Raw genomic sequence first — 13,013 nt, forward strand, 5'->3', positions numbered from 1 at the left:
ACCATTGTTGACTTTATAAAATAAACAAAATTTAATTAAAATGAGAAGAGTGAGGCTGCAAGAATATGAAATATAAATATGGTGAGAGAGTACATAATTAAGTTAAAAATACTTATTTAATTAGATTAGAGATTATACAGGGACATAGTTGATTTAAATGGACTTTACATGTTTTCAAACATGGTCAACAAGAAAATACCTTGGCTTGAAAAATGAAACTTGAGTGTAAGACTTTGTTTGCAAGAGACAAGAAATACAGAAAAAAAATCAGACGAGGTGTGCAGATTTTTATAAGCATAGCAATTATTCAGGGCATTCAGTATTGTGGATAAACCCATGAGGGCTGCCATTAACCTTATGAGTGTTTCAGGGTTTAGTCCAGTGGATGGGAACATCAATCCATGTCCTTAACCCCTCCTCCTTTCCACACCCCATTAGGAAACATTAAAACAGGGCTGGCAGTTTGCTTCTCCTATTTGAACTCAGGAAATGAAACCTGTGTCCCTGAATGCCAGAAACCTTGCTGTAAGTGTTCTGGATGATGACTACACTGCCGTGAGCTCTGTTAGGCATCTGTAAACAGGGCAGTGTCCGGATTGTAGAGATAGAAAGCAGTGTGACAAACCATAGGCAAATACGTCACAGTGTGATATTGACAAAGGATCCTAAGAGCTGCCGAATCTCTTCCATTCCATGGCTTTACCAGTGTGCTGTTGCAGAATCAAAAGTAGAAAGAAGAAAGACAGAACAAAACATATGTGGAACTGAGACTGGACTTTCAGAAGGAAAATGATTTGATGACTGGAAAGCATATGAAGATCTCCAAATACACCTCAGGCATCTGGTAAGAGCAAAGGGAGCTCATGACCACCATTGTGGACTTAATTTTACAATTAACTAGTACACTCCCATGATTCGGGGTCACTGGCTTCTGTAACAACACTCTCTCTATGCCTCTTACCAGACACTCAGGTAGATTTACATTCCACATGCTACCCCACCATCAAGGTAAGTCTCATTTTTCAGTGCTTGTTAAAGGATATGTATGCTACGTCTGACTTATTTAGAGCAAGAAAAAAATTTACCCATATTAGTGTCAGTTGTTTGTAACTTAGAGTAAATGAGAATAGCAGTACATGATTGATTGCCCACTGGTTTGGTTGGATTGTGGGCAAGCATTGGGAAGTTGTAGGAAGGTTTTGGAATTGATATTCCATGAGAGAAAGCCGGGACTGTCTATTTCCATATGATTAACAATCTTTAAGAGGTATGAAACAGTTCTTTTATGTCTGAATCAGAGTTGCTATGAGTCAAAATCAATTCCATGGCGGTGGAAGGTTTGCGGACTCACTGACTATCCTAAATGCATTTCGCAACATTTAGTGTAAAATTCGTCGGATAATATATTCTTTATCACATTATTTTACCCTTGAAATTTATCGACATCAACCAGAACAGTTTTCTTTATTGTGAACATGCCCGATCACATTCTATAAGTAATTAGCTGACTTATATAATTTGCATGGTTTTAAAACAATTTTATTAAAGAGTCTAGGGCAGAAATAATAACAGAACCCAATTCTTTACAGAATCACAAATATCATATAATATATGGCTTTAGAACTTACAGAGGACAAAATGTGCAGTTTTTATGGTTTTGGTCCCAGAAGACCTTTTAAAGAAGGTATAATAGGCCAAAGTTTGAGATAGTTTATATGCTAATTAAATTCAGAAGTTATTACATTTTAATATTTACTGTGGTCAACAACTGGTTTGGATCATTCCTTGAACCCTCCAGTGTCATCTATTCTCTTTCCCGTCTAGTTTTGTTGGGAAGTTTTAACTTAGTCTATTAATCATTGGTTGTATTCTAATAGATGTTTATATATGAGTTAAAAATCTGTTTCAAATTTTTATAAATACTTCTATTTCAGTTAGAACCGCAAATCCCAAATGGCCAAATCTTTGGATGGATGGAATTGAAGACATGGGTGTCTATATGGCTTAGTTGCTCATTCTTCCATTTTTCTGTGTCCTTTGTTTGCACATTGAGCTGTAAACTCTCAGGCTGGCAGCTAAAACCAATTGTTGCTCTGAAAGAGAAAGAGGAAGCTGTGTGCACACAGGAAGTTTTATACTTGCTGGAGCTCATATGAAGTCACCATGCGGAAGAGTTGACTAGCTGTCAGGAAGTGTGGTTATTGTTTTCGTGTCGTTTGTGGTCTAGGAATGAGTCCTCATCTCTGTACAGCGCTACTGCTCATTCTCTTGCCTCCTAGGAGTTCCTTCCTCTAGGAAATCTGCAATATATCTTGAATTTCAACTGGTTATGCTCACAACTAACTGTAAGATTTTTAGATGTTGGAAGTATCAGCAAAAGGAAAAGCAACTCAAATAAATATTTGGAAACAGCAGAGAGCTTTGACACAGAAATACTAATATAACCTAAACTTGAATTATTGCTTTCTCAAGTCTCCATCTGTCTAGTCAAATTCCAGTGATACACCTTACATAATACACTTACATAAATACCTTTTGCTTTGGGTATGAATTTGTTGGCATCTGGGTATTTACTGGTCCAAATTGACATTTCTCAGTTAAAAGGATTTGGATCTAAAGATTACTAGAGAAGAGCAAATATGTAGTTAATGCAGAGATTCATCAAAGTGATTAAAATTAAATTTCCAAGTCAAAGAAAACATCTAATTTTTGGTCAACAGGTCTTAGAGGGAAGCTACAGAAAAGCCATCAGGTGACGTCTTAAGAAGGTGGTTTTACTGACTATAAATTCAGTCGTTGGCCAGGTAAACTGAGTATTATGGTGACATCATACTTGTGGGTATTTTCTTTGAAGTGAAGATTGTATGTGAATTATACATTTCTAATCAACAATATTTGTGAGATGAAACCTATGATCACAGAGATCTACCGAAATAAAAACAAATATACAGGTTGATGATGAAGAGTAAAATTTGAAGAGACAGAGCTGGACTGAGTGAAACACTTTTCTATCTGTATCATAAAACCCCAAAGTATCATGTTCATTTCCAATTTTACTGTCTTCATGCCTTCTGTGTTGACACTACTAGGGATCCCAGGGCTGGAGTCTGTGCAGTGCTGGATTGGGATCCCATTCTTTGTCATGTATCTCAGTGCAATGATTGGAAACTTCTTGCTGCTGACCATCATACAATCAGAACGCAGCCTCCACGAGCCTATGTATATCTTTCTAGGCATGCTCGGAACCACTGATATTGGACTTGCTACGAGCGTTATACCCAAGATGCTTGGGGTGTTCTGGTTTCATATGCCAGAAATTTATTTTGACTCTTGCTTACTTCAAATGTGGTTTATACACACTTTTCAGTGCATTGAATCAGGCATCCTGCTTGCTATGGCTTTTGATCGATACATTGCCATCTGTTACCCTCTGAGGCATGCCACCATCTTAACCTTCCAGCCAGTCATCCAAATAGGTACTGCAGTAACTCTCAGGGCTATTGCCCTTGTAACACCCTGCCTAATACTGATAAAGAGCCGCCTTAAATATTATCACACAACTGTCATCTCGCACTCCTACTGTGAGCATATGGCGATTGTGAAGCTTGCTGCAGGAAATATTTGGATCCATAAAATTTATGGTTTGTTTGTGGCCTTTACAGTCGCAGGATTTGACATCATATTCATTTCCTTGTCCTACATCCAGATATTGACCACCGTTTTACATCTGCCCCAGAAGGCAGCTAGGTTTAAAGCATTTGATACTTGTATCACCCACATTTGTGTCTTCCTCCAGTTCTATCTCCTAGCCTTCTTCTCCTTCTTTACACACAGGTTTGGTTCTCATATCCCCCCTTATATCCACATTCTCTTTTCTAGCATTTACTTACTGGTCCCTCCATTCCTTAATCCACTTGTCTATGGTTTAAAGACAAGACAGATACGCAGTCATGTAGTGAAAATGTTCAATATTTAATATCTAAGGTAATTAGTATGTTCACAACTTCCTTGAGCAATAATATTCATCTGTCAATAGAACCATAAAAATCATCTACATTATCTGAGAAGATTGTGTTTTCTATTTAATTAATTCTTGAAAAATATCAGCATTGTATCTAATTTCCAGATCAACATAACTAATGACTATTCCTCTAAAATATTGTGGATCCTCCCTGAGTGATGTAAGTAAGGAATGTAGAACGAGGTAGCAACATAATAAATACACACATATTTTCAGTCTCTTCTTTCATTTTTACTTCCTGGTTAAGTTTCCTCCTTCAAGAATTCTTCCTCAAAAAATTCATCAATCTCCCTCAGTGCCAGAACATTGTATTCTATTAACTACATTCTGTGATGGTCACGATTGCTGAAGACAAAAATGGTTGCATGATGTACTTAGTTTATTGTCCAACTTGGCCCATAAACACATGTTTGAATAATAGAAGGGTGCAGAGATAAATGACTCTGTGAACCCCACCTTTCTTGTCTCTTGCTCTTTGATCATCAGACAAATGTGCAGCTGCCATGCCTGTTCGGGGCATCAATTTGTAAGCTACATTACCTGTGGGACACCCAACCCGTGGAATGTGTTGATGTAATTTGAGGTTCCTTCATGACCTGCTTTGAAACACCTTTGGAATTTACACCTCTTGAGCTGTGGACTGTTGAACCCTGATATCTGACTAAATTTTGGTGACCTGCCTTGCTGTTTATTGCCTGTGCCCAGATAGCCTGAATTGGGCTACTGAGGACCACCCAGCGGCCCTCAAGACTTGAAGGACTGCCACTGTCTCACAATTATCTCACAGGAGTGAGTTGCTCTGAGTCATTTGTACTGTTTACAATTTAATTAAATGTTTTTATTAACGGTATATATCGATCTATCTGTATAAATATATATAAAATGGTAGCATTCTGGTTTTGTTTCTTTAGAGAACACTGTCTAACACAGTGCATATGTAAATGTGGTGAAGGATGCTCAGGTTCCTGGCTATTCAAATGTCTTACAGGCTCAAAGGTAAACAAACAGCCATCCAGCTGAGAAACTACAAAGTCTACATAGAAGAAGCATACCAGCCTTCACGATAATGAGGTGTCTATGGGATCAGATATCAGGCATCAAAGTCCCAGAACAAAAAAACATATTGATGCAAATGAGTGGGAGGGTGGAGTGAATACCAAAAGCCCATCTGTAGCATTTGAACATCCCCCTCACTGAAGGTTCACAAAGAAGAGACAAGCCAGTCCGTGTGCAGTACAGCACCGACAAAAAACAACTTTCCTCCAGGTTTTTTTATGCTTCCTCCCTGCTCCCCACTATAATAACCCCAGTTCTACCTTACAAATCCATCTAGGCCAGCTCATGAACACTGGTTCAGATAAGAGCCCACAAAACTGAGCATCCAGGACAGATCACCCACTCCGGACCAATAATGTGAGTAGTAATAGAAGGAGGGTCTGAAGAATTTTGGGGGAGAAATGGAGAATAATCACATATAACCACCCACCCTCAGAGGGACAAACAACAGAAAAGTGGGTGAAGACAGACAGGAGTCAGGGTAAGAAATAAAAAACATTAAAATTGATAAATTATCAAGGGTTTATGAGGAGGTAGGGTCGAGCAGGGCAGAAAAAAAGGTGAGGCATTGATACTAAAGGCTCAATTAGAAAGAGAAAGTTTGGAAAATGATGATGACAATATATGTACAAATGGGCTTGGCGTGGATGTATATGTGCATTGTGATATGAGCTGTAAGCTCCTCAAATAAAATCTTTAAAAATAGATTCTTGAATTATGCATCTTTTACATTTAAATTAAATGCACCCAAACTACCTTTTCTGAGTACCTATTTAGGTGCTCAGAAGATAAATTTCTAATATGATTTATTTCTTGGTTATTAGACCCTAAATCATTTTGGATAATAGGTAAAATCAATTTTCAATATACTCTTTTTTTTTGTTGTTCAATATACTCTTAAGCCAATATCTTTATGACTCTGATGAGAGATAAAAAGTGCATCTTGGAGTACACAAAAGAAGACATTCAAGCAGCCGATGTAAATATGCTCAAGATCACTAGATAATAGAGAGATGCAAGTCAAATCTCCCATTAACTCCGTATCATCATTGCAAAATTGACAATGATAAGAATCAATAATAATAAATGTTGCCAATATGTTGGGGCTTGAAATGCTTATACACTGCTAATGGGATTGTAAAGTGGTAAACTCCTGTGTATGATACTTTTTCAAAAAACCCTAGAAATAGAGGAAATATATTACATACAGATATACAACCAAATACTACATAAAATAACAGAGTCTGTGACATATCACATTGTTGATCATGAGGACATTATACTGAGCCAAATACATCAATCACAAAAGGACACATATTGTTTGGGTCACTATTGTAAAGAGTTACAAATATGTATACACAAAAAGAAAACAAAGTTGTTTGATGGTGCCCAGGGACTGCAGGGAAATTCAGAAGAGGGCCACTTTCTAGATAGTAGACACATATTACTTTTGGTGATGAAAGAGGCAATGCAATGATTGATGAAGTTGGCACAACCTCATCAAAGTAAATAAAGGCACTAAAATAAGCATGTGGAAAAAAGCCAATTGTAATAAATTCTATAACATACACAGCTTTGTAATGACAATGAATTAACCAAAATACAGGTGTGGTTATATAGGTTGTTGTTGATGCATATAAGGAGGTATATAGGGGTAATTGCATGCACATGTGTATGTGTATGTTTAAGCATCTTTATACACACATTTATGAGTGCTGCCAATAAGTTTATATATATATATATATATATATATATATATATATATATATATACACACATATATAGCAAGTTGCATAGGAGAACAGTTTTGGAAAACTCTTCAACATATCTGAATACTCATGGACTTATTTCAATGGTTGAAAGAGAAGATTTCACAGTTTGAGTGGCAGCTTATTCAATTGGCACACACAATGATGACATTCTACCTTCTAGGTTGGTGGGTTTCACGTGGGGTTTTATTAGCTTGGAGTAATCATCTAAGATATACCTATTAATCTTTACATTCATGAAGCAAAATTCTAAAGGATAACTAAATCAATAGTTCAAAGAAGAAATTAGTCCATATGATTAATATTCCACAAGAAGCACAATGTCTTCTAACTTAAGACCAGAAGAACTGGAAGGTTTCTGTCTACCCCTACCCTCTCTCTCTACTGATTGATCTGACCAGGTAAACAATTGTTGGTTTCCAAGATAATGGGAGAAGAACATAGAACAAATTCCAATTTTTAAAAAAATGTCACCTACTGCAAAGTTATACACTAGAGGCGTTCCAGAGCTTACTGCCTAAAGCCACACCTTGACCTAGGAATTGAAGGTATTTTTTCTGGTCATCTTCCAGTCAAATAGTACATTAATTTATAAATTAATCAAAATTATTAATGAACAGAGCAGTCCTTTAAACAATTATGGACCAAATGATGAACATTACTTAAATCAAAGATAAAGAGTCAAGAAAACGGAATGAGATTAATGGAAACAGAACAAATAAGATGGAAATAATCAGATGTTTATTTGTAGACTATACTTAGTTTGGTGGTTGTTATGAGGTGAGGTGTTGTTGCGTCAGTTCTGACTAATAGTAATCCAATTTACAATGGAAGAAAACTCTAACTGTTCCTGTAACCTCATCACAATTGCTGTTCGCTGTGAGATCTTTGTTGCAAACACTGTGTCAATGATGGGTCTTCCTCTTTCACTGACCTTCAACTTTTCCAAGCATGGTCTTCTTCCAGAGACTAGTCTTTTCTTATGTACAAAGATAAAGTCTCACCATCCTTGTTTCTAGATAAAATTCTCGCTGTACTTCTTTCAAAACAGTTTTTTTTTCCCTCCTGGAAGACCCTGGTACTTGCAAAATTCTTCACCAATGTCTTTAATCAAAGATAATAATTCTTTTTTTGGTTCATATTCACTGTTCAGTTTTCACATGCATATGAGATTGGAAAACTATGACCTGGTTAGGCATACCTTAGTCCTTAAAGAGACACCTTTGTTCTTCAATGCTTGACAGAGGTCTTTGGAAACGCATTTGTCCAATGCAACACATCATTTAATTTCTTGTCTGCTTTAATGAATACTGACTGCAGAATTAAATAAAACTATGAAAACTTTGGTCTTTTCTCAGTTCAGCATGATGTTGTCTACTGATGCACTATGTAAAAATTGTATGAAATGGCACTGACCACTTAAATAAAGTTGTTGAAATCCAATTTAATATGTTCTGTGAACTTCATGTAAAGCACAATAGATGAGGAGTATGGATTTTTAAAGCACTTGACATGATTTTGTCACATATAAAATTTATAAAATGTGTACATTTTTAAAGGAAAGGAGAAGTCTGGATAGATGGTAGGGTGCGAGGGAGGCTAAGTTGGAGGGGAGAGTATTAATGAGTGCAATAACCTACTCATAACTCAGTCTGCTAGGGACTTTGAAATGTACACTAGTATTGAACACACCGATAACATTGCTGACTTTATACAAATAACCAAAAGAACATTAAAATGGGAAGAGTAAGACTGCAAGAAACTTAAATATAAATTATGGTGATTGTATAAGTAATTAAGTTAAAAACACTTATTTAATTAGATTAGAAGGTATACAGGGACATAATTGATTTAAATGGACTTTATATGTTTTCAAACATGGTCAACAACAAAGTACCCTGGCTTACAAAATAAAACTTCGGTGCAAAACTTTTTTGCAATAGAAAAGAATTAGAGAAGAAAAGTAGGACAAGATGTGGAAATTTCTATAATTTGTATAAGGGTAACAATTATTCAGATCATTAATTTTTGTGGAAAAACCCAAGAGGGCTGCCATTAAACCTTCTGAGTCTCTCAGGGTTTAGTCCAGTGGATGGGGAAATCCATCAATCCAAGTCCTTAACCCCTCCTCCTTTCCACACCCCCATTAGGAAACATTAAAACAGGGCCTGGCAGTTTGCTTCTTCTATTTGAGCTCAGGAAATGAAACCTGGGTCCCTGAATGACAGAAACCTTGCTGTAAGTGTGCTGGATGATGAGTACACTGCCGTGTGCTCTGTTAGACATCTGTAAACAGGGCGGTGTCCGGATTGTAGAGATAAATAGCAGTGTGACAGACTATCAGCAAATACGTCACAGTGTGATATTGACAAAGGATCCTAACAGCTGCCAAAACTCTTGCATTCCATGGCGTTACCAGTGTACTGTTAGAGAATTCACAAATAGGAAGAATAAAGACAGAACAAAAGATGAGGAACTGAGACTGGACATTCAGAAGGAAAATGATTTGATGACTGGAACGTATATGAAGATCGGAAAATACACCTCAGGCATCTGGTGAGAACAATGGGAGTTCGAGACAACCATTGTGGACTTAATTTTACAATTAACAAATGCTCTCCCATGATATGGAGTCACTGGCTTCTGTAACAACACTCTCTCTATGCCTCTTACCTGGCACTTAGGTAGATATTACATTCCACATGCCACCCGACCATTTGCATCATATGATTAAGGTAAGTCTTACATTTTACTCCTTGTGTCAAAGGACATGTAAACTACTTCTGACTTATTCAGGGGAAGAAAAATTCTCACCACATTAGAGTCAGTTGTCTGTAACTGAGAGTAAATGAGAATAAGAGTACATGATTGGTTGTCCACTGGTTTGGTTGGGCTGTGGGCATGCATTGGGCTCCTCGCAGCAACGTATTGGAATTGATATTCCATGGGAGAAAGCCAGGACTGTCTATTTCCATGTGATTAACACTCTTGGAAGCGGTGTGGAACACTTCTACTCTGTCTGAGTCAGAGTTGCTCTGAGTCAAAATCAATTCCATGGCCATGGATGGTTGTGTACTGACTATACTAAATGCACAGCACGATATTTAGTGTGATCTTCCTCAGATAAGACATCCCTTTCTCACTTCATTTGCCCCCTTGAAATTTATCACATCAACGAGAATGGTTATATTTATTAGGATCATGCCTGAGCACATTCAATAAGTAATATGCTAACATTGATCACTTGTTGAATTTGATTACTTGCATGGTTTGAAAACAATTTTATTAAAGGGTCTAGAGAAGAATTAAATAACAGAACCCTATTCTTTACAGAATCACAAATATCACATAATACATGGCTTTAGAAATTACAAAAGACAAAATGTACAATTTTAGGGTATTGTTTACAGAAGACCTTTAAAGAAGGTATAATAGGCCAAGGCTATAGAAAGTTCATTTGACAATAAAATTGAGAAGTTATTACATTTTAATATTTACTCTCATCAACTCTTTCAATTTATTTCTTGCACCCTCCAGTGTCACCTCTTTTCTTTCCTGCCCACTTCTCTTTTAATTTAGGAAACCTGTAACTTAGTCTATTAATCATTGATTGAACACTAATAGATGTTTATGTATTATTTCAAAATGTTTTCCACATTGTTATAACTACCTATATTTCTGTTAGAACCAAAGACCTCAAATGGCCAAATCTTTGGACAGATGGCATTGAAGACATGGGTGTCTATATGGCTTAGTTGCTCATTTTTCCATTTTTCTGTATCCATGGTTTACACATTGAGCTGTAAACTCTCAGGCTGGCAGCTAAAACCAATTGTTGCTCTGACAGAGAAAGAGGAAGCTGTGTGAACACATGAAGATTTATACTTGTTGGAGCTCATATGAAGTCACCATGCGGAAGAGTGGACTAGCTGTCAGGAAGTGTGGTTATAGTTTTCGTGCCATTTTGCTACTGCTCCTTCTCTTATCTCCAAGGAGTTCCTTTCCTCTCGGGAATCTGCAATATACCTTGAATTTCAACTGGTTACTCTGCGATTTTTAGCTCACAGCTAACTGTAAGTATTTTAGCTGTTAGGACTATCAGCAAAAGGAAGAGTAACTCGACTAAATATCTGAAAACAGCAGAGAACTTTGACAAGAAAAAGTCAATATAACCTAAACTTGAATTGTTTTTTCTTCAAGTCTCTATTAGTGTAACCAAATTCACATAATACACCGTACATATTAGTTACATAAATACCATTTGCTCTGGATATCAATTTGCTGGCATCTGGGTATTTACTGGCCCAAATGGACATTTCTCAGTTAAGGAGGATTTGGATCAATAGATGACTAGAGAAGAGCAGAGATTCATCAAACTGATTTAAATTCAGTTCCCAAGTAAAATAATAACATCTAATTTTTGGTCCACAGGTCTTAGAGGGAAGTCGCAGAAAAGCCATCAGTTGATGTCTTAAGCCTGTGGTTTACTAGCAATAAATACAATCTTCTTGCCATGTAAACTGAATATAATTGTGATGTGGTGATTCTTTGTGTTTTCTTTGAAGTGATGTGTATATATGAATTGGACTTTTCCTATCAACAATATTTGTGAGATGGAACATATGATCACAGAGATCTACTGAAATAAGACAGATTAAATATACAGATTGATGACAAAGAGTGAAATTTGAAGAGGCAGAGTTGAACTGAGTGAAACACGTCTTTGTCTGTATCAGAAGACCCAATGATACCATGTGCATTTCCAATTTTACTGTCTTCATGCCCTCTGTGTTGACTTTAGTAGGGATCCCAGGGCTGGAGTCTGTGCAGTGCTGGATTGGGATCCCTTTCTTTGTCATGTATCTCATTGCAATGATTGGAAACTTCTTGCTGCTGACCGTCATAAAATTAGAACGCAGCCTCCACGAGCCTATGTACATCTTCCTCAGCATGCTCGGAACCACCGATATTGGACTTGCTACGAGCATTATACCCAAGATGCTTGGAGTGTTCTGGTTTCACATGCCAGAAATTAATTTTGACGCTTGCTTACTTCAAATGTGGCTTATACACACTTTTCAGGGCATTGAGTCAGGCATTCTGCTTGCTATGGCTTTTGATCGTTACATCGCCATCTGTTACCCTCTGAGGCATGCCACCATCTTAACCTTCCAGCTGGTCATCCAAATAGGTACTGCAGTAACTCTCAGGGCTGCTGCCTTTGTCACCCCCTGCCTAATACTGATAAAGAGCCGCCTTAAATATTATCACACAACTGTCATCTCGCACTCCTACTGTGAGCATATGGCGATTGTGAAGCTTGCTGCAGGAAATATTTGGGTCAACAATATCTATGGTTTATTTGTGGCCTTTGCAGTTGCAGGATTTGACATCATATTCATTTCCTTGTCCTATATCCAGATATTGACCACCGTTTTACGTCTGCCCCAGAAGGAAGCTAGGTTTAAAGCATTTGATACTTGTGTCACGCACATTTGTGTCTTCCTCCCGTTCTATCTCCTAGCCTTCTTCTCCTTCTTTACACACAGGTTTGGTTCTCATATCCCCCCTTATATTCACATTATCTTTTCTATCACTTACTTGGTGGTCCCTCCATTTCTTAATCCACTTGTCTATGGTTTAAAGACAAGACAGATTCGCAGTCATGTTATGAAAATATTCAGTGTTTAATATCTAAGCTCCTTTATATGTTCACAACTTTTTGAGCAATAATAATCATCTGTCAATAGAATCATAAAAATCCTCTACGTTGTCTGAGATGATTGGCTGTAGTATTTAATTAGTTCTTTAAGTGTATCAGCATCAAATCTCATTTCCAGAGCAACCTAACTAGTGACTATTCCTCAAATATATTGTGGATCTTCCCTGAGTGATGTAAGTGAGCATTGTAGAATAAGGCATCAACATAATAAATACATACATGTTTTCTGTTTTCTCTTCCATTTTTAGTTCTTGGTTATGTTTCCTCCTCCAAGAATTCTACCTCAAAAATATTCATCAATCTCCCTCAATGCAAGAACATTTTGTTCTTATAACTTGGGATTCTGTGATGCTCACCTTCCTGATATGATTGCTGAACACAAAAATGGGTGCATAAGCAAATGCGGTGAAGAAAGCTGATGGTGCCCAACTATCAAAAGGTTTTA

The 13,013-nt window shown here is 37.1% G+C and overlaps 2 protein-coding genes across 2 annotated transcripts; both read left to right on the forward strand.

Moving 5' to 3' along the window:
• The first annotated feature begins 3,037 nt into the window (after positions 1-3,037).
• Positions 3,038-3,976, forward strand: LOC142445872 (olfactory receptor 52A1-like). The gene has a single exon (XM_075547746.1). It carries the CDS (start codon positions 3,038-3,040, stop codon positions 3,974-3,976), a length of 939 nt encoding a protein of 312 aa, XP_075403861.1.
• Positions 3,977-11,598: 7,622 nt separating this feature from the next.
• LOC142445873 (olfactory receptor 52A1-like) lies at positions 11,599-12,537 on the forward strand. The gene has a single exon (XM_075547748.1). The coding sequence runs from the start codon at positions 11,599-11,601 to the stop codon at positions 12,535-12,537; it is 939 nt and encodes a 312-aa protein (XP_075403863.1).
• The last annotated feature ends 476 nt before the right edge of the window (positions 12,538-13,013 follow it).

This window comes from Tenrec ecaudatus, chromosome 4 (assembly GCF_050624435.1).
Source record: "Tenrec ecaudatus isolate mTenEca1 chromosome 4, mTenEca1.hap1, whole genome shotgun sequence".
In the NCBI taxonomy this organism is placed as follows: domain Eukaryota; kingdom Metazoa; phylum Chordata; class Mammalia; order Afrosoricida; family Tenrecidae; genus Tenrec; species Tenrec ecaudatus.

Excerpts from the sequence above, each read along its gene's own strand:
- LOC142445872 (XM_075547746.1), top strand. The coding sequence starts at position 3,038 with ATGTTCATTTCCAATTTTACTGTCTTCATGCCTTCTGTGTTGACACTA.
- LOC142445873 (XM_075547748.1), top strand. The coding sequence starts at position 11,599 with ATGTGCATTTCCAATTTTACTGTCTTCATGCCCTCTGTGTTGACTTTA.